Raw genomic sequence first — 26,265 nt, forward strand, 5'->3', positions numbered from 1 at the left:
GATAGGAGAGAAAGGAGTTGACATTTTCAGGAAGGTCTGTTCCAGTCCCTGGCTATCAACACTGAACTAGAAATGCTTCATTTTGAAAAAAATGAATATGTAACTGTTCACTGTCTATTTTAGAATATTTGAATAAGACATACTTTTAAGGTAAAAACAAGATACAATATGTCCCAAATGATGTGTGTGTATGATCTATAACAATATGGATGGATTTCCAAATGGTCCACTGAGGATAATGGTCAAAGTCCCAAACCCTCGATAGTTATTGAAGCCAGTGGCCTTGATTCTGATACGAGCCGACTCAGTGGATCCATAGAATCTCCTAGTACTCGTTATGAACAAAGAATAAACATGTTCTTATAGCAGCCCCACTCTCTATGGGGTATCTATGCTTTGATTAATGTAATCATTTGTAAATAGTCTCCTGCTGTAAATATATTTAAATTATAGTATATTTCTTCAGGTGATTAATAGGTAATACATAGATTCTCTATGAACGTCAGTGCAACATTACTGTTATGCTCTGTGCCGACATTAAACTAAATATCAAGTACCCATTTGTTAGAAGCAGCAATTATTTTTGCTTAACCATACCATTAAAAATTGCAACTAACATTTTATTCCCCAATTTGCTGTTACAAATATTTGCATGTAAACATGACCAGAATTCTGAAGTTCTGTATGTGCTATCTACAATAACCAAAATAAAGTAAATACATTTTTAAAGGATGCATTTTGTCTAATGGTATCTTGTTAGTTTTATATAACAGGAAAACTCATTTGTAAAATATACTATTGTTTGTATGCATATGGCCAGAGGTTGGGTCAAAGTATCTAAGTTACCCCTGGCCCAGCAGCATACAGATAGAAATGCAAGAACAAGTTACAACAAAATGAATTCAGATTATAGAAAAAGTATGTGCATGTCAAATATTCATGAATGTAATCACAAATTGGCCAGGTAGATGACTATTCTGTGTTAAACCCATACACATCACATCATTTATCTGTCCCAAAATGGCATCTGCATTTCGGGCACTAGAGTCTTCACTTGATCTCCATGGTTGAACCTAGGCAGAAGAGTGTGTGGCAGTAGTGTTGACTCAGCACTTTCTTAGATTGGCCTATGACCTGAATCCTGGGATTTATGCTAAACTGGGCCTGGATTAAAACCTAGTCCTTCCTCCTAACATTGAAGGGCAGGGTGACAGTCCCAGACATACAGTATACACCTAGGAACCAGACAGTTAACTTTACTATTTATTCCTATCCATTTAGTCAGTAGAATACACAAGGGTATAGACAAATGTTTTCTGATTTGAGATTAAAATTATACAAAATGTTATGTTATATGAAATTCGACATCTGGTTGAATTTAGATGTCAAAACACATTTTGGATGTGTTTTGAGAGTACTGGAAGTTGTTAGTATTATACTAATAATTGTAAGCACATTACCATCTAAACAGATATACCAGAGAAGAATTCTGTAATACATTCAATTATGTTTATCATGCATTTATTCTTCTTCTAACATGACAGAGTAGATCCATAAGTTCATTTCAGGATGGTGTCTTCAGAGGCTGTGGGGGAGAGAAGAAAAAACATGCTTCACACTCCATGCTCAAATCAAACATTTCTTCACTTACATCTTCACAGCATCCTCTAGCTGATGGTATCATTGAGTTCTTATGCTGAGATAACAGTTGATCTCAGCAGCTGTATAGGCATAGCAGGAGATTTTTCAAACAACCTTTTCTTGGCAACCCTTTCTTCGTTCTCGATTAGGAGAGGCACCGTTGCCTTATACACTTCTGTGTCCAGTTGCAGGTGGTACTCCAAAAACCAGAGAATATTTTAGAAAAACATTAAATCTACTTTTGCACCACGTGAAGAGGTTCCTCGTCATCGAAGCTACCGCACATCTCGCATTTTCCAGCATCTTTGCAGGAACTAGTCATGTCTATGCGACGTCGCCAAGTGTAAAGGTAGATGACAGTGCGTCTCAGTGTGACCAAAACAAAGACTTACACACTGTTAAAATAAAGGTCCAATAAATTAAAATCTCACTTGATTAATATTGTTCTGAATATTCTGTTTTTTTGGAGTACCACCTGTAACTGGACACACAAGTTTATAACTCGCCTAATCGAGGACAAAGAAAGTATCGCAAAGAAAAGGTTGGTCTAAAAATCTGCTATGCCTATACAGCTGCCTGAGATCAACAGTTATCCCAGCATGATAAGACCTGTATGATACCATCAGCTATTCATCTCCTATAACATTCTGATGGGTTTACTTTTACCTTCCGCAAGTGCTTTGGCTATTTTTTCCTGTTCCTCTCGTATCTTCTTCTCTGATTCCTCAACACGCCTCTCTTCCTCAGCTCTTGGCTTCAGATAGTCTAACGGAAATGCAGAGATGACATTCAGTAACATTGCAATTATGAACATTCAAAATACTCTCGGGTGACATTAACACAATATTATATATTGTAGGGAGGCAGGTAGCCTAGCGGTTAAGAGTGTTGGGCCAGTAACCATAAGGTCACTGGATTGAATCCCCGAGCCGACTAGGTGAAAAATCTGTTGATGTGCCCTTGAGCAAGGCACTTAACCCTAATTGCTTTTGTTTGTCGCTCTGGATAAGAGCTTATGCTAAATAAAATAAAAACATAATTTTACTTACCATATCTCTGTTTGCCATAGAACATGCCAATGAGCAAGAATGACCACCTTGCTGTCTGAAATAAAGGAAAATTGAGTTGATTTAACGTTACCCAGTTTAAAAGTATTGACCTCTATCTAAACTGGTTGACTTTCAATCGTCTTTTGGCATGATAATTAATTAAAGGGGCGCGTTTGTAAATTTGCTCTGGTTATCTACTCCGATTTCAGAGCACTCTCATCTGAGCGCAAAATAATATGAATTTGCAAATGCTCAACACCCATTGTCACCCACACGATCAGAACACACAGGTTGAAATATCAAAACAAACTCTGAACCAATTATATTAATTTGGGGACAGGTCAAAACGCATTAAACATTTATGGCAATTTAGCTAGCTTGCTGTTGCTAGATAATTTGTCCTGGGATATAAACGTTGGGTTGTTATTTTACCTGAAATGTACAAGGTCCTCTACTCCAACAATTAATCCACAGATAAAACAGTAAATTCATTCAGGCTTCTTTTTCTTCTATGGACTTTAAATGGCGGTTGGCAACCACCTTTACGGTGCATTACCATAAAGATGAACCGAGTGTGGACCTCAGTTCAGCTTTCAATCACTCACGTGGGTATATACGCCTAAAAACCAATGAGGAGATGGGAGCGTTTGAGCATCACAAAAATAACCAAGTTCTATTTTAGCGGCTGGCCACACAGAAACTCAATTATGCACGAGCAGTGTGGGTGCAATGATTGAATAACATGTATGTGTAAATGGATTTTGCAATGCTCGCGTATGCGGTGTGGTCAGCATGTTACAGTCACCAACGCTCTGGATAACATGAAAACAGCCTAACCAGCTCTGCTAGGGCGAGTAAAATGGTCAGAGTGAGGTGTTCTCTCATGTGTCTGGATGTAGCTAATCAGCAAGCTACCCAATCAGCAAGCTACCCAACGTTAGCCAGTTAGCTTGGGTGCTTGACTGGCAAAGCGTCCAGTGTGCGCTCTGAACACTCCGAGAGCGAAACTCTGAATTTACAAACGGACAATCTGACAACGCTCTACATTTACGAACACCCATAGTGAATTTACGAACACACCCAAAGTTAGAGTCTCACACGCTAGCAAGACTAACGTTTCCTCTTAGATGAATTGGAACGCCCCCAGTTAGCCATGCAAGTCTATAAATTAGCCCGTTGTTATCAATAATTATTACAGGTCAATGAACTAAATTACTATAAACATTGATTTTGGTTTGGCCGGATTATTTAGTTATGTTTGGCTAGTTTTATGGCAGGCATGTCGTTAGTCAACGTTAGCTAGCTAGCTGGCTAACCCTCATTGGATTTAACCAGTCAATGTCATATGAAAGTTCACGTTAGTAAGCTTTCTAACGGCCCAGACATCTGATTTTAACATGACATAACAATAACATGTTGTATTCATCATATGATGTCAATGGAGTTAGTTATACAACACAATTTAATAAAATAAATATATATTTACCTTGATGACAGGCGACACTACAACTGGAGGTACCATATTGCTGTTGTAAAATGGAGGAAATGCGCATGCCAGGGAGGAGTGTTGATAGCAGATCAAGTCGATTATTCGGAACAGTAATTCTTACTTTTATTTATTTGTTATTATGTGATTCAACGTTTTTTCTATAGCATGGGCTTTATATACAATCAATACTTTTGTTCTCTCGCGCTTTCAACCAGACAGGTTAGGGCTATGTCATACAATGTAATGTGGTCATGGACTAGTGATGGGAAGTTCGGCTCATTTTACCGACTCGGATCTTTACGATTCATTCAGTCAAATAAACTAATATTTCGACTCATTTCGTTAATCTGAGGCAGTAATGCCCAGAGCTACGGAACATACAGAGCACGCTGGACCCTCTACTGGCGAACAGAACTCGTGATTCTACACGCCTCTCGTTCACCATAAGGGGCTTATTGGAGCTGTCATTTTTGACTGTGACTTGTAAACGTGTGCTCTAAATAGTGTACATTGGTTAATTGCTAGGCATACAAATACGATTATTTCTTGATAGACCTATATTTGAAACGAGGTCTAGTTGTGGCCTCAAATGGACTAGATTGTGAATGACTTGGCGGAATGCATTGTTACTGACGCGACACATGGTTCTACTAGAACTTCGAGAGCTGGTGTAAACCAAACTGTAAGCACTGTGTCGTTCGCGAACTGCAGACTCCCAAATTATGAATGTTCTAGTTGTTGAGCAGAGGCTGTGGATGTTTTGTTTCTACAGCTGTGACAGCTGTGACCATAACATTAAATCATCAATTAATAATCAATTAATAATCAATTAATTGCATTCATTCTTGCACCATGCAAACAATTCTCAGTTCTAAACATGTATTTTTCTTCTCTATACTCATGATTGCACATATACCAGACAATCATTTTAGTTGGTAGTTGGGGTACATCTCTGGAGGCACTGAGCTGGAGGAGCATGTATTTATCCTGCTGTAGGCCTCATTCTTATAGAGTTCCACAGTATGAGTCATAATACCCATAAAACCTAGCATTCAAACAAAGAAATTGCTCTGACCAGGTTGCTGCCTGCAGGTTGTCCACATGACGTTCCTTGATTGGTGAAGCGTGTAGAGTTGATCCATAGCTCGGGGAATAGGAAATGGCGGCGAGTAGTGCGGGCTAAATGGAGAAAAAGTTGGTGAAGCAACAGCTGTGTTGGAATACGAACAATATGGGTATCAGTTCTGATTGTATGGAATGGGAGGATGAGGGTCAAGGACCAGAATGGTCGGTAGTGGAAAGACAGGAAGAAGAGAGATCATGATACAGAAAGCAGTGGAGCGTCTAGTAAAGAAAGCATAAAGAGGGCCAAGGTTTGAATCAAGAGTAGTGATGTGTTGGAGTGGAAAGTGGTGATAGTGTTTGATGAGACCACTGGGCCCCACTTACACCCTATCCGACTAACTAATGCTTTAGAGAAAGAGGTAGGTGAAATTAAATTAGCTTGGTTAATTGGAAATGGCAGATTGTTAGTATTGTGTGGTATCCAGGCTTACCAAGAGAAGATTTAGAAAATGGAAAAGCTTAATGGGAAGAAGATTAAAAGCCATGTCCCTGGGGTCTCAATATCTATGTCCACAGATGATATTAAAATGTGAATGGAGGCAGACTTATTGAGACCAAAAGGTTGATAAGTAGGAAAGAGGGTCAAAGAAGTGAAAGCTTATCAGTGATGCTGAGGTTTGAGAAAGTCTTGCCGGGAAAAGTACAGATAGGATTCCTTAGTGTCAATGTCAGAGAATTTGTCCCGTATGCACTGCAGTGTTTTAAATGCCAAAGAAAGGGACATGTAGCTGCTCAGTGTAAAGGAAAGAAAAGATGTGCCAAGTGTGGAGGGGCACATGATTATGGTGAATGTGGAAGCAATGTGATGGCTAAGTGCTGTAATTGTGGGGGAGAACACAGTGCAGCATTTGGTGGATGTTAGCTACAGAGAGAGGCTCAGAGATATAAGATCAGCCATGATGTATCATATGCAGAGGCCTTAAAACAGGTTGGTGGAACTACAGTGCGGACTGATGGAGCTTACATGGATGTACCTGTAGTAAGTGGACCTACTGTCTGGTCTGGTGCTTCTGCTGATCCTGGCATGGTTTGGAGGCCTGTTCAGAAATCTTGTGCTTATGAATGTGCAGTGTCAAAGGACACTTTGATAATGAATGAAGTTGACTTCATAGCTGTTATTGATAAGGTTATCAATACGACTCAGGTTGTGGAAAGCAGAAATCAGCATGATACAGATCAAGAATAGTGGGTTTGAGGGGGAGGGGGGGGGGGGGGGGGGGGTTGCTAGAAGTTAGTAGGGATTTAATTTGGTTTTGAATTGTATTTTCATGGTAGTACAGATTTGGGCAGATCATGATTGATCGTGCATTCCAGCACAGTAGGTGGCGGCATGCACTTAAATGATTGTTTCCGGATTGCCATGATATCATAGAAGAAGAAGGTGAAATGATGGGGGGAAATACATGTGAAAATATTGAGAGAGAGATTTACATGATTATCAAAACATCACGCCACGGTAAGCCTACACAAAACACAGCCCTTATTTCAAGTGTTTATAAAATCCCATATGGGAAATAACGAATGGAGGAAAAAAATTGGAACCATTTCCTTCATTAGTTTTTCCCATATGGGATTTTATAAACACTTAAAATAAGGGCTGTGTTTCGTGTAGGCTTACCGTGGCGTGATGTTTTGATAACCATGTAAATCTCTCTATTTTCACCTGTATTTCCCCCACAAAATGAAATCCTAATTAGATGTTCATGTAGCTATCATAAAGAACTACAAATGCCATTATGATCTGGACGAGACTGCCGACTCGAGACAAAGGTAAGAATCTCTGGATTAATTATCTAATGTTAGCTAAATGTAGTAATAAATAAATAGGCTACATTTCTTTGAATTGACAATTATGTGAACTGTCTTGTGCAGGTTTTAAATTGAATCAATACCTGTTAGCAAAGGTGTCAGTTAAAGATGACGTGCAAAGAGGGTTTTGTAGTCTTGCATGATGCCTACTTTGATGTCAATGATCATTTTTGAATCTGAGTAAATGGAACCAAATATATTGATGAAAGTCACCTTGTTAGAGATTTACATGGTTATCAAAATGTCACATCCTTATTTTAAGTGTTTCTAAAATTCCCTATGGGAAAAATTACTGGTGGAGAAGCGATAGGAACCATTTCTCTGTTTGACAGCTGGGTATCATGACGCCTCCACTGTGGGCCTCTATTATTATCTCAGTGGTAGGATACAGTGGTAGGATACATTGCTGCCAGCACAAGCAGGTCTAGCAAAGAACTAAAATGAACAAGTCACTCAGTCAAACTAATTATGATTCTCGAGTCAGTAAAAAGAGTAGTTAAAAAAGAACAAATCGTTTGCGAACTGCGCATCACTAATGGGCTCTTACTTTCAGTAGGTCTACAATATGACCTAACTCACCTGTCAGGTGAGAACCAGCCAACCATATGACAACTGATCAGACATGCTATATTTGGCATCAAATTGTTAATATTTTTTTTTATGAAAATGTATCATCATTGCACCTTTGTTTTCAATCAGAATTGTAATATCTCTTGTTGAATATAGAATATAAGCATTGAAATACAATGTTCCGTTTTTATATTGAAAGTGTATGTCATTTAGGCCTATTCAATGCAAAGTCACAGTTATTCATAAAGGGAGGAAGTGTCTGTGGACTGTGTTGTTCTTGAATGAAAACCACTTCACCTCAAAATAATCGCAGTAAATTAGATAAAGGTTGTTGATATAAACAAGAAACCCCCAAAATACAAATATCGCATCACTTTGTAGACAGTGTTCAGTCGTTGTCATATATGCAACCTGCAAAGAAATGACAGCTATTACTAGAGATGACTGACATTTGAAAAAAAATTCTCAGACAAGAAAAACATATCAGCACCATATTGCAAGAATAAAATTGATAGCGTTGATCACTTGATCTTCTGATTTAGCATATATTATGATATTCATTATTAAATGCCATTGCATGTCAGGTCTGAAACATACCATCACTAATGTCATCATAGATATCAGCATCTCTGTAAAAGCAAAACAGATGATTGGTATCAAATTCTGGGTATTTCATATCCAAGCATTTTTCTCTGCAGTTTAGTAAACTGTTAATTACATACTATATACAGTATATTATGTGTATTTATGGATGTGATTTTGTATGATCTGTTTTTGTGTTGTACTTACTCTACTACAATATGGCTGGTCAAGACGTAGCCGACTGAAGGAGAGAGAGATGGGGAGAGATCATTGAAGTTAGTTCCCTTGCAGATTTGTTTTATTGCAGAACGCCTATGTATCACACTGAGGATTCATTGTTACTCACACTTGCCCTCCTCGTTTCTGCAGATGAGTTTGTTGTCTACAGGCTTAACGATGACATCCAGAGTCTCCCCAGGTCTCAACAACAGAGCTTTACTGCTCCACTTCTTATTGGCCAAGGTGGAAATGATGGTCACCTGATAGAGTACCTGGATTTCCCCATCATACTATAGGAATGAGAGGTCAGGTTTGAGGGTCGAATGAATGTACAAAAAATGTAAAATTATAAACTTAAATTGTGATAGCCAAATTACCTTGAACTTCTTTCTGAATTCCTTCTCTTCCTTTTCAAGTTTCTTTAGCTTTTTAAGATATTTGTCCTCAGCCTTACCCTTGGTTTTACTTAGTGGGAGACTGAAGAGAGAAAAACGGGACATTATCAAAATGCTTCCCAGTGGATGATAAGGACATTCTTATGTAATAACAGCGACTTTGTTTAAACACGGGTGAAAAAAAATACTCTCTCTGTCATTACCTGCTAATAGGTGGAGGCAGATGGAAGTTAGTGGTGTCAACATCATCATAAATATCTGAATCACTGACTTCAGAAGATTATTTTTAGAACAACAAAAGATACAGAGAAATAACATCAAGAACACATTGAAACAGAAGGGAAGTTAACAGTACTTTCAAAATTCTATTCTTCAGTTGTTGTAATGCCACCGACACAGAACACACATAGTCACTCTGCATATGAATCATATTAAGTTACCAGTATTTCCTGTCTGGTCAAACTGGGAAGGTGGGGATACTCTGAAAATGACAAAAACAGAATTAAAATATTAGTCCATGTTATGTCTGGTGCAAGTTGATTTTATTGATTGTGGGTTCATTGTAAGCAAAAGGACACAAATCAATACAGAGAATCTAGCAATAATAAAACAAAAACAGGTCAACAAATCACAATCAATTGAACTATGATTAGAGTTATTTTTTTCACACCTGTACATAGAACATTGTAAGTGAGTGCATCTACAGTAGATGTATAGACAGAAATGGGGAAGGTTGTTCATTCATTAAAGGATGTAAAATAAGTATTTATTTAATGATTTACAGTGCTTGACTTGGGCAGGAGCTCACCAGAGCTAAGTACTGTTACCCCAGACTTTCTACTGCTTGAGCTCCTGTTCCTCTTATAGAATATTAGCTCAATGGTATTGTGGAGCTCCTGCACCTAAATATTAATGGTACCGGGACCCAACATGAGTACTAGCACCTATTTCAGTCCAAGTCAAGCACTGATGATGTAAGTATGATTTCATTAAATTATTCAGTAGTGAGGTAATGAATCCCTTCAGTCCCTCCTGATTAGTGCTTTGATATTTGGGGTTATCGGGATAGGAGGTAATTACAGTGTATTTCCTGATCCATCTTATGGTATTACTCAATTTTGCTGCCTGGGCTTTTCCTCCACTGGTCGAAGCCCTTAATAAACATCCAAGAGCGAGGTTTAGGAAGGGATCTGGAGTCCGAGGGGCTAGGGCTGCACATACATACTTATTCACATACTTACACAGACACATGCATAGAAAATATACACTCACAGATGAATGCACACCAATGAATCTACACCATCATAGTGCAACATGATATTCTCACCTGACGTTGAAGCTTGAATCGTCAAGATCGTCATATATGTCACTATCCTCATCAGGAGGGGAAGGAAGAACCACTAGGAATGACCAATATAAAAATGTAATCTAGATTTAACTAAAGTAATTTGTGACCACATTGCCATATTGTGTTGATCAGATTCAATATTACGTTTTGGTCATTTGAAACTTACTTCCTGCACTCTTAATCCCACTGGAATGAGGAGGACATCATTCCATTGGATCACATAATTACACAATCAAAAGACAGAAAGAAATTCATGCAGTGCATTACAATAATAAGGTATTCATGTCTTTCCAATGGTTATTTGTCTCAAATGTTTTTTACAGTGTCAGCAGGATCGAGAGCCATTTTACCTGCTGAGGTCATTCTGAAAGGCCACATCATCGTATACCTCCGGTTCGTGCTCCATATGACTGGATATAGACACACCCTGACGCTTCAGGGTGTCAAAGTCAATCTCAACAGACTCAGTCTTCACATAGCCATCTGCAAATATACAGAGCACATGTTAGTCTTGCACATGAAGAACAATCAAAAGGATGTGAGGGAGAAAAGTAACCTGGAATAGGAGCGAGGAGAAGAAGGAGGAGGAGGAGACAGCTGTCACTTACAGGAGCCGTCCTGTGACCTCCCTAGCCAGCGTCCTTCTGGGTTGTCCAAAACACGCATGATGTCAATAGACTCTCCCTGCTTCAGCCCCAGGTCCATCTTACTCCCTTTACTGTCCACTCTGGCCTGGACCCTGTGGATGACCTTCAGTGGACCAGTCAGCTGCCACAAAAGGAAACATAAATACATGATAGAAGATGCAGCGTAAACACATTCACTTCATAAATAGTATACTGGATGGACTCTACAATACAGCAATATCTAGGGGAACTACCGAACAACAGGCTTTTGCAAACACTTACTTTGAATTTCCTTTTGGCCTCTTGTTCTTTCCTCTCACGTTCTTTCTGTTCTTTCCTTTCCACCTGTCGTTTTTTCTCCTCCCTCTCTCTCTTCTTCTCCTGCTCCTTTGATTCCACTGCCCCCCTGATTATAAATAAGTGTCAGTGGTGTTAATGCTCACTAGAGGGCAGTGTTTATATAAAACTATAGACTTGTCTCAGACATCTCATCAGCTTTTGGGCACTGTAGAGTCCTCTGTCTGTCTAAAACCGGTTTCCAATTTCACAGATTGGTACAATAGAAAAAGTTGAATAGAACTTGGAGGGAATCTTTCTCACCATCTTTCGTCAAGATCTTCATACATTTCATCACTTTCACTGTCCTATTGGATGAAAAAGATGCAATCAGAATACTGTAGGCCTGTATGGTGGTATTTAATCAAATACATAGGCCTAAATTGGACAAATTAGGAATTAGGAAAACATTTCACCTTAGTCTTTTGACTAGGATGTCCTCCAGAGGGAGGGGGTGGAGGATTGTTCATTAATCCCACATCATCATAGTTCTCATCTGGGTCAGGTTGGATTCTGGAAGCAGAGACACAAAGTCAGTCAACTAGCCAAAATGACCCACCACATCACAATGGAAATAAGATCAGTGGACAAGTATGCCACTGGGCATAGACGTCAGTTCAACGTCGATTCCATGTTGATTCATTGTAATTTCATTGAAATGATGTGGAAACAACATTGATTCAACCAGTGTGTGCCAAGTGGGATTCTACTTTGAAAGTTACTGAAGGAAATAATGAATAGTAGGATCTAAACAAAAACACAGGGATTTGTGAAAGGGAAGGTGTGCTGTTTCTATGCTCTGAAGTAATTGCAGTGTGTGTCTTCAGGCTTATGTGCATTTTAATTATGTATGTACTTCACAGGAGGTTGGTGACAACTTAATTGGGGAGGACGGGCTCATGGTAATGGCTGGTGTGGAATGGAATCAAATACATCAAACATGGTTTCCATGGGTTTGATTCCATTCCATTAGCTCTGTTCTGGCCATTACTATGAGCCGTCCTCCCCTCAGCAGCCTCCTGTGATGTACTTCAATGCCAGTAGTGGTATTTTCTAATATCGTCCGGTTTTCATACGACTCCCCTCTGATTATCAGAGTCCGGCACTCACATGGCTTCTGGTGGTCGCGGGGGCAGGCTAAGGGCCATGGGATGAGAGGGCAGGGGTGGGGCCATATGGTTACTGGGGTGAGAGGCAGGGTTTGGTGGAACAGATCCCTTCTTTAACCCAGCAGGACCTTCAGGGGAGACAATACAGGCCTTTAGATGACCACCTCACACATACAGTGAAAAAGGAAATTGCATGAACATGTTCATTTTCAAATCAGCTACATATAGTGATTGAATGTTTTGCTACACCCACAATAACATCTGCTAAACATGTGTATGCAGTGGCTGATTTAGGTATAGTTGACATGGGCAGCCGCCCAGGGCGGAATGGGGACATTTGCGCGATTGGTTTTCTATCGATCATTTGCACATCACATCAATGATATCATGTCACCGTGTGGGACTTTTTGGTCAATTAACCTTGCCGGAGTGGGCGCACTGATTCTAGTTTGTGAGCTAGGCAGGCTACTGCCTGGGAAGGTCTCCCACTAACAAGTACGAGATGGGGAGGGGGGCAGGGGTAGGTTTACCTCAGGTCTCCCCACTGGAAGCCTGAGCTAGGGGGAGCGGAGGAATCTATCAAATTGCGCACCTCTAACTTTGTACAGTACTAATGCAATTCGAAAAATCAGTCACACTACAAAATGCTACCAAATAAACCACAATTCATTCATAATACTGTGAATATATAGTTTCACCGACATATTGAGGCATTTCTTTCTGGTTTGTGTGAAATGGTTAAGAATAATATAAAACCAGTCTGCACACCACCAAGGTGAATTAGTTTAGTCTTGACTCTTGGTTGACAGTGTTGGGGGATGGGTAATGTAGTCTTGACTCTTGGTTGACAGTGTTGGGGGACAGTGTTTGTATATGTTTTTACATTTATATAGTTTTAAATGTTCTCATTATTTATTTGTGTTGTTCCAAATGTCTGAATAAATATTGCAGTTAGTGCAGAATGGTGCTTTTTTTTTTGGGGGGGGGGGGGGGGGGGGGGACATCCATCCATTCGCCCAGGGATCTATGCAATCTAGAAACGCCACTGTCTGTATGTGACAAATAAAATGTCATTTTATTTGAATAAAGCATCAGTCCTGCTTCTTCTGTGGATGTTATTCTGTAGTTGAAAGGGAGAATAGCAGAGTTTGAGATGACCCTTGTACTCTTGGATACCTGGTTACTGAATATGTTGATTTTCAACCTGCATGTAGGCAACAATCATTACTCAAATCAATAAATAGTGTCTGTAACAGCTTTGGCCTACATTCTCACCAGGGGGAGTGTGGAATTCACATTGGATTCTTCTCTCTGCTGACTAACAGTAATGCATGCAAACCATGCTGAAATCTGTCTTTAGTCAAAACCATATCCCCATGTGGATCCAAACCTGAAACCTTTCACTTGAATATGTGCCTGTTTAAAGACGAACTTCCCAGTTAGGGTGCAAACATCAGCTGTAGAAAGGAGGAAGAAAAAAGAGAAACTAGAGAGGGAACTTATTTAGGGGAAGCATTCATTTCTGCATCTTTGGTTTTACATTTTGACATTAAATTACAGCACAGCTCCGTGTTTAACTTCACTTATTCTTTATGTAACAGAGCTTATATAAAGCAACGCACTGTGCTGTAAAGCAAATTCAACAGCTCTAATCTGTCTCTCAGTTGTCAGATTCTGTCTTGTGGTTTGTGATGAAGACCTATGATGCAGCCGAGTGTGTGAGTGAGTGTGTACTCTACGTGTGCATGCATGTGCGTGTGTGCGTATGCGTGTGTGCATGCAAGTTGCCTGCCTGTGTGTGTGTGTGTGTGTGTGTGCGCGTGTGTACATGCAAGTTGCCTGCCTGCGTGTGTGTGTGTCTGCGTGTCCTCTACTACTCGTCTCTGGGGGTTCTGATCAGTGGAGCATACAACCACATAAACCCCTCTGGTCTGGGTGCAAGACTGTAACGGTTCTCCTCTTGTGAAGTAAAGGCGGACCAAAGCGCAGCGTGGTGGTTGTTCATTGTATTTATTGACGAAACTATACATGAACAAACTAACGAAAACAAAACAAGAAACGTGAGAACTCAAAACAGCCCTGTCTGGTGCAAACACAAAAACAGGAACAATCACCCACAAACACACAGTGAAACCCAGGCTACCTAAATATGGTTCCCAATCAGAGACAATGACGAACACCTGCCTCTGATTGAGAACCATATCAGGCCGAACATAGAACTAGACCAAAACATAGAAAAACAAACATAGACTGCCCACCCAACTCACGCCCTGACCATACTAAATAAATACAAAAACAAAGGAAATAGAGGTCAGAACGTGACAGTACCCCCCCCCCCAAAGGTGCGGACTCCGGCCGCAAAACCTTGACCTATAGGGGAGGGTCTGGGTGGGCGTCTGTCCGCGGTGGCGGCTCTGGCGCGGGACGCGGACCCCACTTCGCCATTGTCTCAGTCCGCCTTATTGTCCGCCTCCGTGGCTTACTCACCATGCCCACCCCTCTCAATGACCCCACTGGACAGAGGGGCTGCTTGGGACAGAGGGGCAGCTTCTCGGGACAGAGGGACAGCTGCTCGGGACAGAGGGACAGCTGCTCGGGACAGAGGGACAGCTGCTCGGGACAGAGGGACAGCTGCTCGGGACAGAGGGACAGCTGCTCGGGACAGAGGGACAGCTGCTCGGGACAGAGGGACAGCTGCTCCGGGCGGAGGGGCTCTAGCGGCCCCTGGCTGACTGGCGGCACTGGCGGCCCCTGGCTGACTGGCGGCCCCTGGCTGACTGGCGGCACTGGCGGCCCCTGGTTGACTGGCGGCGCTGGCGCTGGGCTGACTGGCGGCACTGGTGGCCCCTGGTTGACTGGCGGCACTGGCGGCCCCTGGCTGACTGGCGGCACTGGCGGCCCCTGGCTGACTGGCGGCACTGGCGGCTCCTGGCAGACGGGCGGCACTGGCGGCGCTGGGCAGACGGGCGGCACTGGCGGCGCTGGGCAGACGGGCGGCGCTGGCGGCGCTGGGCAGACGGGCGGCGCTGGCGGCGCTGGGCAGACGGGCGGCGCTGGCGGCGCTGGGCAGACGGGCGGCGCTGGCGGCGCTGGGCAGACGGGAGGCTCCGATGGCGCCGGGCAGACGGGAGGCTCCGGCAGAGGCGCCGGACAGGCGGGAGGCTCCGGCAGAGGCGCCGGACAGGCGGGAGGCTCCGGCAGAGGCGCCGGACAGGCGGGAGGCTCCGGCAGAGGCGCCGGACAGGCGGGAGGCTCCGGCAGCGGCGCCCGACAGGCGGGAGGCTCCGGCAGCGGCGCCGGACAGGCGGGAGGCTCCGGCAGCGGCGCCGGACAGGCGGGAGGCTCCGGCAGAGGCGCCGGACAGGCGGGAGGCTCCGGCAGAGGCACCGGACAGGCGGGAGGCTCCGGCAGAGGCGCCGGACAGGCGGGAGGCTCCGGCAGCGCTGGAGAGGAGGAAGGCTCTGGACGGATGGGCCGGAGAGACAGCCTGGTACGGGGAGCTGCCACCGGAGGGCTGGGGTGTGGAGGTGGTGACGGATAGACCGGGCCGTGCAGGCGCACTGGAGCTCTTGAGCACCGAGCCTGCCCAACCTTACCCGGTTGAATGGTCCCGGTCGCCCTGCCAGTGCGGCGAGGTGGAATAGCCCGCACTGGGCTATGCAGGCGAACCGGGGACACCGTGCGCAAGGCTGGTGCCATGTAAGCCGGCCCAAGGAGACGCACTGGAGACCAGATGCGTAGAGCCGGCTTCATGGCACTTGGCTCGATGCCCACTCTAGCCCGGCCGATACGCGGAGCTGGAATGTACCGCACCGGGCTGTGCACCCGCACTGGGGACACCGTGCGCTCCACAGCATAACACGGTGCCTGCCCGGTCTCTCTAGCCCCCCGGTAACCACAGGAAGTTGGCTCAGGTCTCCTACCTGGCGTAGCCATACTCCCTGTTAGCCCCCCCCCAAGAAATTTTTGGGGCTGACTCCCGGGCTTCCATCCACGACGCCGCGCTGCCTCCTCGTACCAGCGCCTCTCCGCTTTCGCCGCCTCCCGTTCTTCCTTGGGGCGGCGATATTCTCCTGGCTGAGCCCAAGGTCCTTTACCGTCTAATTCGTCCTCCCATGTCCATACCTCCTCGCGCTGCTCCTGCTGCTGCTTTCTCCTTTGCCCATTACCACACCGCTTGGTCCTGTTGTGGTGGGTGATTCTGTAACGGTTCTCCTCTTGTGAAGTAAAGGCGGACCAAAGCGCAGCGTGGTGGTTGTTCATTGTATTTATTGACGAAACTATACATGAACAAACTAACGAAAACAAAACAAGAAACGTGAGAACTCAAAACAGCCCTGTCTGGTGCAAACACAAAAACAGGAACAATCACCCACAAACACACAGTGAAACCCAGGCTACCTAAATATGGTTCCCAATCAGAGACAATGACGAACACCTGCCTCTGATTGAGAACCATATCAGGCCGAACATAGAACTAGACCAAAACATAGAAAAACAAACATAGACTGCCCACCCAACTCACGCCCTGACCATACTAAATAAATACAAAAACAAAGGAAATAGAGGTCAGAACGTGACAAAGACGGAAAGTCTGAACAACTGCAGCATGTTTAGAAAACCACAGCAGAAGCATCTTCACTATTGATGGATTTGGCGGTATGTAATTTATTAGTTACGTTTGAGATAGAACACTTACCATCGGTACTAGCCTCTGTGCCCTTCTTGAACTTATCCAAGGTCACCCTAGGAGGCCGGTTGGGTTTGGCTGGCGCAGTCCCTATTGCCAGGAAATTGGGCATGGGGTTCAATTTGGGGGGGGGCGGGCTACTGTTGCTCACCCCCACGACTGGGGAGCTGGGACCCAGGGGCTTCTTAATGAAGCTGGGTGTCTTACTGGCTGTAGGTATAGGAAGACAAGAGTCGCTGGAAGTGAGGGGAAGTTTGGTTATTTCCTTTACCCCATTCTCAGATAGGGTATCTCCTCTGTTGGACATGTTCTGTGCAGTCCTGAAGTTGGAGGGTTTGAGGATAGAAGCTGCTCCCAGTGGTTTGGTTGTAGAATCCACTGCTCCATCCACACTATCCTCTGTCTGTAGACTCATCTTTGCAATGGAGATTATGTTTTTTTTGGAAGGGGGTATTTTGGGTGGGATGGAGTTCGAGGTACCCCCACTATCGTCAGGTTTGGGGCTGCTGTCTTTGACCCAGGAGGGTTTGGCCACACCCAGGGGAGGTTTGGGAAAGGCAGACTTGGTGTCAGACGAGGTTAAGCTCAGAGATGGCTTCTGGAGAGGGAGTTTGGGCAAAGGGCTTTTGACCTCAGCATCCTGGGATATCTCTGGGCCAGGTGGTTTGAGTTTATAGGGGTACTGTTTGACAAAGGAGGGTTTGCTGTCCTCTTGGGTGTTTCCAAACTTACTAGGGATAACTTTGATTTTGGGAAAGTCCCTGACTTCTGGAGCGCTCTTGGTGGAGATGGTGCTCTTGAGGAAGTTGGGTTTGGGTGCGGTGGAGGCTGCGCTGCCTGAGAGGCTGGTCTCCAGGGCATGTTTCTTAGGCTGGATGGGGGGTCCTGAGGACAGGGTGGGGTGCACTGTAGCTTTTGGACCTTCTGAGGAGATACCCTCTGTAGCATTTCCCCCCGTGTTGAAGCGAGCCATGATGGCCTTCACATCAGACTTGTTGTCCTGCTGGCAGGAAACAGAGAAAGACTACTGAGGAGGAAGTGTGCTTTATGTATACTCTCAGGAATTTCCCCTAATAAATATGAATTTGAGGAAGACGGAAACATTTAATGTCATTCACATCAATATTGCATTATTGATTCATTAACCACCATTGAAAATGTCTCTACTATACAAACACAGACACATTTAACGAGGGAGCTAGAGAAAGAAGAGAGGGAGAGAAAGGGAGAGAAAGGGGTGGGACCCAGGGGGGAGAAAGCTGGAGGTTGTAACAATTGTTCAATAACTGACATTTAGAAATTACTCCAACTTCCACATGTACAGCTACTCATTCCAAACCAATCACAACATCTAAGAGAAAGGTTGCTCTATGATTTTACAGCTCAGATTGATGAAACTCAAAGGATGGACTCTAAAAAGGATCCTAAGCCTTACGACCGAACCCTGAGTAAACTATACTGTCTTTGCACCATGTTGGTATTTTTAGCCACTTCAATCTCACTGAAGTAAGCCAACAATGATTCACTTACCTCTTTGTGTCTTGAGGTACTAAGAGCACTTAGACCCTCAGGACCCAGTGTGTGACAGATCACACAGGAAATGCAACAAAGTCATGGTGCTAAACAGGAAGTGGACACATAGGTGTTTTGTGCTCACATTACTTGATTAACCCATGCTTTGCTTTTTTTTTCATAGTCAATATAGGAGGTCTAACGATAATGGTTCTGCTACTTACTATTTGACAAAAACAATATATTGAATGGCTGGTTGTTAAAAATATAATTACGATGACCTAAGATGGCCCAAATAACCAGATTACCACTCTATGGTGAAAGAGTTCTTTAACTTCTGTGTCCGCCTACATTGTTGTTGTAGCTGTAGTCTCTTGTTAATCCTGTATTTCCACGCTCAAGATGCAAATGACAAAAAATCTGTTTTTTTGTGTTCTGTCTGTGTGAAAAGGTACCATAGGTTCTGGGAACTCTACTCTGGTGTGAGGTTTTGAACATGCATCTGTTATAAGCTGCACTAGTGATAGCTGCAGTAAAAGACTACTACTGTATGCTCCATGTTGTTGACAGTAAGGGATAAGTGGTGGATGACTTTAATCTTGTAGCACCACACCTCACATTAATGAGGTTTGTTTGAATTGAGACAGAGCAACCTATCATGAGGAAGTGTTGATAAGTCCGGAGGACAGACATTCCTATTGCACAAGGGTGACGGCACCCTGGCCAGGGAGGAACACGCTGTGCTGTTGTTGAACTTGGACAGACAATTGAGACAGCTAGGGGGGCAGAAGTGTCCATAAGAAGTGGCATCAACTAATCAATTAATGAAACATGTTAACACTTGTTTCACAATGTATTGTATTTAATGAATACACAAATAGCCTAAAAACATTGTGTCTTGCCATATAAAGAGCAACAACTTGTAACACAGCCACAGAGGGAGATTACTTATTAGGTATCTGAATATCATTCCCACTGGTTCAGCTTAAAGCAGTCAATGCACGTGACATGTTCAATCATTAGTTAAACACTACCCTTTGCCTCATTGGTGAGCATGCATGACTATTGCTCAACTCCGTAGTTTCCCCCCAGAAACGACACGGAATCCACTTCAGCTGGAATCCACTTACAGTGGCAAGAAAACGTATGTGAACCCTTTGGAATTATCTGTATTAGTAGTGGAAATTTCCTGTATTTACCAAATCATGAGACCAAACCACCACACAAGTCAGAGTTATCATAAAGTCCATCTTTAATTATTTTGAGCTCCATCACAACCCTGTGACTCTCAGATCAATTCAGTGTCTATAAATGAATTCTCTGAGAGTCCTTACACATTGCAACTGAGATCCTTTATAGCAAAGACACACATAGCCAGACAGCATTGGCTATAAATTATTGTTCAGCTTTCTCTCCTAAACTATGTCCTTATCTCGCTCTTGGTACCACTCAGGACCAAAAACAAAACCTCATCCACTAGCATATATCAAATACACCCCTCCTGGACAAGATCACAGAGACAGAGACTGGCACATAGACATTGTTGAGCCAAGAGATAATTGGTTCCCCCTCAATCATCCCTTCACATGGTTTAAAATATATGTTTACATATGAAGACAAGCTTGACCTCTCTCCTCTCTGCGGCCCAAGTAACTGAACCCAGGACAGAGAAAGCATAACTGCAAATGGCCACCACTATAGTACAACAAGATACATTCTAAATGAGAAGTAACTCACAAGCATATAATGAAAATAAAACATCTTATCTATGTTACCCAACTATTCTGATTCATCCCCAACAATTGGTCATCAAATTTGATCTGCTCCTCATCTAAGTCACAACGATAGACAAAAATGTTGTGCTTAAACTAATAACACAAATTATTATTGTATTTTTCTTGTCTATATTGAATACATAATTTAAGCATTCACAGTGTAGGTTGGAAGAAATATGTCAAACCCTAGGCTAATGATTTCTCCAAAAGCTAATTGGAGCCAGGAGTCAGCTAACCTGGAGGTTCAATCAATGAGACGAGATTGGAGATGTTGGTTAGAGCTGCCTTGCCCTATAAAAAACTCACAAGATTTGAGTTTACTATTCACAAGAAGCATTGCCTGATGTGAACCACGCCTTGAACAAAAGAGATCTCAGAAGACCTAAGAATGGTTGACTTGCTTAAAGCTGGAAAAGGTTAAAAAAAGTATCTCTAAAAGCCTTGATATTCATCAGTCCACAGTAAGACAAATTGTCTATAAATGGAGAAAGTTCAGCACTGTTGCTATTCTCCCTATGAGTGGCCGTCCTGCGAAGATGACTGCAAGAGTAGAGTGCAGAATGCTCAATGAGGTTAAGAAGAATCCTAGTGTCAGCTAAAGACTCACAGAATATTTGGAACATGCTAACATATCTGTTGACGAGTCTACGATACGTAAAACATGGGAGGACACCACGGAAGAAGCCACTGCTGTCCAAAGAAAACATTTCTGCACGTCTGAAGTTCCCAAAAGTGCACCTGGATGTTCTGTGGACAGATGAAACTACAGTTGAGTTGTTTGGAAGGAACACACAACACAGTGTGGAGAAAAAAAGGCACAGTACACCAACATCAAAACCTCATCCCAACTGTAAAGTATGGAGGAGGGAGCATCAGGGTTTGGGACTGCTTTGCTGCCTCAGGCCCTGGACAACTTGCTATCATTGACGGAAAAATGAATTCCCAAGTTTATTAAGGTATTTTTGCAGGAGAATGTTAGGCTTATCTGTCCTCCAATTGACGCTAAACAGAAGTTGGGTGACGCAACAGGACAACGACCCAAAACGCAGAAGTAAATCAACAACAAAATGGCTTCAATAGAAGAAAATACGCCTTCTGGAGTGGCCCACTCCTGACCTCAACCCGATTTGAGATGCTGTGGCATGACCTCACGAGAGCAGTTCACACCAGACATCCCAAGAATATTGCTGAACTGAAACAGTTTTGTAAAGGGGAATGGTCCAAAATTCCTCCTGACCGTTGTGCAGGTATGATCCGCAACAGAAAACATTTGGTTGAGGTTATTGTTGCCAAAGGAGGATCAAGCAGTTATTAAATCCAAAGGTTCACATACTTTTTCCACCCTGCACTGTAAATGTTTACACAGTGTGTTCAATAAAAACATGAAAACCTATAATTGTTTGTTATTAGTTTAAGCAGACTGTGTTTGTCTATTGTTGTGACCTAGATGAAGATCAAATTTTATGAAAATTTTATGCAGAAATCCAGCTATTTCCAAAAGGTTCACATACCTTTTCTTGCCACTAACTAGTTCATGTCCCTTACAAATGTAGCCATTTGGAAGCTAATCATTATTCAACAAAGATCTAAAGGAGAATGTGTGTCTGTCTGTTATGGATGTGCTAAAGACTGTGTGACAATGCTATCTCATGTTTATGACTTTACAGACACAGTGGGTTTCACTTGTCTAACGGCTACTGTATGTGTCACAAAGACATTAAAGAAGGTCCTTTCAGCATCCTTCTGTCTATAGTCACCTCACCAGAGATGTGCTACATGTCTAGCAGGAGTAAATTACAGCCAATAACAGAGGTTCTACAGCAACACATTGACTTTTTTGATACATGAGATTAGTTGGCTGTGAACTGGGAATTATTTTGGTATGACATGGCCTTGAGCAAAATCCATGGGTGAAAAAAAGTAGGCTGTTGTAATTAAGATTACTTAGAATTAATGATTTTTCCAACAAAATTATTAACCTCCTGACACGCTAAGGAGAGGTCAGTGTCTTAGATGTTGTTCTTATAGCTCAATAAATGAGAACATGTCTTGAGTAAAAGCAAAGAGGAACCAAAGGTTTCAAGTTGAAAAGGCTGTATTACACAATCCAAACTGCCACAACCCTGTTTAGCAAAACTGCTTTGAACAAGTACTTCTCTAATGCAGAGGTTAAGAGCTACTCTTATAAGAAAAAACAAAAAGACATCAAACTTTTCTAATCTCCGTCTCATAGCGCTTTCATAAAACTTCCAAGAAAAATCAGCAAAGAAAACAGGGCACCGTATAACAAAGAAAATTAAAATAGAATAGTATATATTTACAAAACTCCTGCTCCTACCTGCCACTACACTACGTTGTACAACAAGGACGGTAAACAAACAGTAAAGCTTTCCCAAGTGAAATGTTCTGCCCTGTTACATGTATATCCTACTACCATTCACTTTTTATATATAAACCCACCTGGCACTGACCTGTATATACTTGCATTCTCATGTTTCTTTAACTCTCATTGCAGTTCTTGTGTGTTTTTTAGTCAGACTTAACATTTTATCTATGTTATCTAAGTTATGATTATCATTGCACTGTTGGAAATATCTCTCAAGGTTAGAATATTACTGTACCACAGGAGGATGTTGGCACCTTAATTGTGGAGAATGGGCTCATGGTAATGACTAGAGTGGAATAAGTGGCATGGTATTAAAAACAGCAAACACCTGGTTTCCAGGTGTTTGATGACATTCCATTTGCTCCGTTCCGGCCATTATTATGAGCCGTTCTCCCCTCAGCAGCCTCATGTTTACTGTACTGTTTTACACCTGTTGTATCCTGTGCACGTGGCAAATAAACTTTAAAACTTGAAACATGAAGCTAGTTATACAGTAGCTAATAAAGATACAGTACCATTTACTGTAAGTCTGGTACTCACCATAGTGGGAACAGTCAGCGCCTAAGGAATCTATCCAGTCTGTACGTGGGCTGGTGGTCCTTGGGTAGGGGAGAGTCTTTGTTTGTGCATGTGAATGAGTTCCTCTGTGTGTGTGTGTGTGTGTGTGTGTGTAAGCAATTGTGACCTCAGTGTGTGTGCTTTTAACAACTTCCCCTCTCTGCAGAGGGACTCCTATTGAGTTATAAGTACAGCAGCCTTATCACTTTCTATTCATCTCCTGTATTTGCCTATTGCAAGCAGCCCCACTGCTGTTTTCATCTCCACTGAACCACCAGTGTCACATGTCTACTGTAATGTTTGTCATGTGAAATACGGCCTCTCTCCTCCTCTGGACTACCAGTCAAAAGTTTTAGAACAGCTACCAATTCAAGGATTTTTCTTTATTTTGACTATTTTCTACATTGTAGAATAATAGTGAAGACATCAAAACTATGAAATAACACATATGGAATAATGTAGTAACCAAAAAAGTGTTAAATCAAAATATATTTTATATTTGAGATTCTTCAAAGTAGCCACCTGAAAGATTAGTGGAATCTTTGTGGGTAGCTGGACAGGTATGATGACTGACAGTGAGGTGTCAGGTGACAGAGGAATGGATGAGACTGAGGCAGGAATTCCTATAACCATAAAGTGGTATATTTACTGAGTAGTCTGTGCTGCATCACTAAGGAAACAAATAACATGTATCTGATCAAATTCCTCATCCCAAAGATCATATAACAATCAGTCATGATTAACATAATTAGGGAAGTCAACAATCCAGTTCATTAAGAAGTCAATAGTACTCATCCGTAAGTCATTTAGGCTCGTAACTATTTATCATAAATCATGAAAGAATACAAACAGTGAATGGTTATTCAATCTATAATCCCCATTAGTTTGGTATCAAAATCGATCAGTTAGCAAACAATGACGTTTCTCATTTCACCCTTTCAATTGTCTTCATGTGTACATATAATTAATTTCATTACATATTAACTCTCTGGAGAGAGTTTGCTGCACTGAATGTAAAGGGGCTGAATAATTTTGCACGCCCAATTTTTCAGTTTTTGATTTGTTAAAAAAGTTTGAAATATCCAATAAATGTCGTTCCATTTCATGATTGTGTCCCACTTGTTGTTGATTCTTCACAAAAAAATACAGTTTTATATCTTTATGTTTGAAGCCTGAAATGTGGCAAAAGGTCGCAAAGTTCAAGGGGGCCGAATACTTTCGCAAGGCACTGTACATAATCTATGAGCACTCTTACTGTTTTACCTTAACTATCTACGAAATCCCTAGTTTGAAAGCGACTGTTTTCTGGAAGCTGTGCTACGCCTTTTCCCCTACATTTACCCCCACGTAGCAATTCAAGTTCTAGCCAATTAGTTTCAGCCCTTCTCCATTTGAGTGACAGCTAGCAAGATGCACACACAGCAGAGCGAGAGAGAGCGCAATGACATGGTGCACATATGTGATGTATTATGCAATTTTCGGGTTTCATTTTTGGCTTATGAGGGCTACTTTCAGAACTGCTGGCTAAAAAGTATACAAAAGTACAGGATAATCTCTATAATAACACTATGATCCAGAAGAGAAAATTATTTAGGATCAATGTAGGATCTATCTAAGCGAGATGGAGTCAGTAGACACAGACACACACATAGTAGTACCAAGTTGGTAATGGTGCAGGGTGAGGGTAGTGTCAGGCCCTGAGCTCAGGATGGTTGCCGTAGTAACTTTTCTCAGGGCAAGGTCACAGAAATGAAGCTCGTTCTCCTCCCTCTGCTGGACATACTGAGGTGTGCTGGCACTGGGCGTGGCTATCACCTGTATCACAAATGGATGAACACATCTATCACAAACAAACAGATTATTTGATATACTTAAAAGAGACCTATAAAAGCACATACCATAAGTCTTCTCTTCCCCTTCAAATGCTCTACAAAGTCCATCAGTGCTTTCTTATTGTTGTCATTCACTTCTCTGTGGTTTTTCTTCACTCTCCCTTTCCCTCTCCCTTTCTTCCCATCTTTCTTTCCCTTGCCTTTTTTGGGGGGGTTGTTTTTGGAAGGATTCTTCTCCCCCGCCAACGTTCTCTGGTTTGTTATCTCTAGAGTTGGCTACAGTCTTTCTTTCTCTTATCTCTACAGTAGAAGGATATGTGTTTATTTCTGTAAAAACATTTCCATTCTTGTTTTGGTTGTCCTTTCCCACAGCTTTGGAGTTTGCCTTCCCTGCGATGAAAACTTGTGTTCCTTTTGAATCAGTGGTCATCTACAAATGACGAGCCTAGAGCGACCGCTGAGAATGTCCTGAATTTTGCTCTTCAGTGCAGCCTTCCCTTTGCATTGTATACTCCTTTGGGACACTTGGTGTAGGACGGAACAGGTCTGCAGTATGTCTTCACAGATATCTTATTCAGCACGTTGCACCATGCAAATTAAGACACCATGATAACACAGAGGATAGAAATCAGCCGAAAAGAGGAAGATGTCAGAATCTTGTGAAATGAGAGTAAGCACGCATCTTCTCTGTAACATGGATATAGCACTTTAACTATTTGCACAATGTAACAACACTGTACTGTATATAGCCATAACATAACATTTTAAATGTCTCTATTCTTTTGGAACTTTTGTGAGTGTAATGTTTGTGGTTAATTTTGACTGTTTATTTCACTGTTGTTTATTATCTATTTCACTTGATTTGGCAATGTCAACATATGTTTCCCATGCCAATAAAGCCCTTTGAATTGAATTGAATTTATATATTGACAGACAGACAACAAAATAGGAGGTAAAGAATATTAAGTTTGCATGAAAACACTTGTGCCCCTGGTACTGATGGAGAAAATAAAAATATACGAATATGTTTCGCATAATTTTTTCATTAAGCAGTTTACAAAAAGTAGCTTACAAAAACTTCTGCAGGTTTCCTGTGATTCTTTGTGAAGGAATTGTGCAGGTGTCTCTTGCATGACTAGTCCTACAGAAATTTTGAAAATCTACATAACTACATATCCTCCAGCAATCCTGCAGAGCCAAAGGCTGCATGTGTA

General features: G+C 42.3%; 1 protein-coding gene across 13 annotated transcripts; it reads right to left on the reverse strand.

Moving 5' to 3' along the window:
• Positions 1 to 599: 599 nt before the first annotated feature.
• On the reverse strand, positions 600 to 25,677 carry LOC110537126 (FYN-binding protein 1). 13 transcript variants are annotated; one of them, XR_005034899.1, is made up of 19 exons: positions 23,202 to 23,514; positions 16,998 to 17,991; positions 12,300 to 12,426; positions 11,606 to 11,702; positions 11,454 to 11,497; positions 11,136 to 11,259; positions 10,836 to 10,995; positions 10,578 to 10,710; positions 10,394 to 10,413; positions 10,207 to 10,279; positions 9,320 to 9,360; positions 8,862 to 8,961; positions 8,612 to 8,774; positions 8,473 to 8,506; positions 8,281 to 8,312; positions 5,255 to 8,094; positions 2,691 to 2,745; positions 2,308 to 2,406; positions 600 to 1,585 (listed from the first exon to the last, which is right to left on the reverse strand). XR_005034899.1 is itself a non-coding variant. In XM_021622918.2 (18 exons), exons 3-18 carry the CDS (start codon positions 17,959 to 17,961, stop codon positions 8,072 to 8,074), a joined length of 2,214 nt encoding a protein of 737 aa, XP_021478593.2. In that variant the 5' UTR covers positions 17,962 to 17,988; positions 24,878 to 25,034; positions 25,118 to 25,677; the 3' UTR covers positions 7,759 to 8,071. The 13 variants fall into 13 exon arrangements, 5 of the variants coding, with proteins under 5 accessions (XP_021478593.2, XP_036793008.1, XP_021478587.2 ...); XM_021622918.2 differs by lacking the exons at positions 600 to 1,585; positions 2,308 to 2,406; positions 2,691 to 2,745; positions 23,202 to 23,514 and adding exons at positions 9,083 to 9,161; positions 24,878 to 25,034; positions 25,118 to 25,677 and having other exon boundaries at positions 7,759 to 8,094; positions 16,998 to 17,988; XM_036937113.1 differs by lacking the exons at positions 600 to 1,585; positions 2,308 to 2,406; positions 2,691 to 2,745 and adding an exon at positions 9,083 to 9,149 and having other exon boundaries at positions 7,759 to 8,094; positions 23,202 to 23,512.
• Positions 25,678 to 26,265: the final 588 nt, after the last annotated feature.

This window comes from Oncorhynchus mykiss, chromosome 12, assembly GCF_013265735.2.
Source record: "Oncorhynchus mykiss isolate Arlee chromosome 12, USDA_OmykA_1.1, whole genome shotgun sequence".
Classification (NCBI taxonomy): Eukaryota; Metazoa; Chordata; class Actinopteri; order Salmoniformes; family Salmonidae; genus Oncorhynchus; species Oncorhynchus mykiss.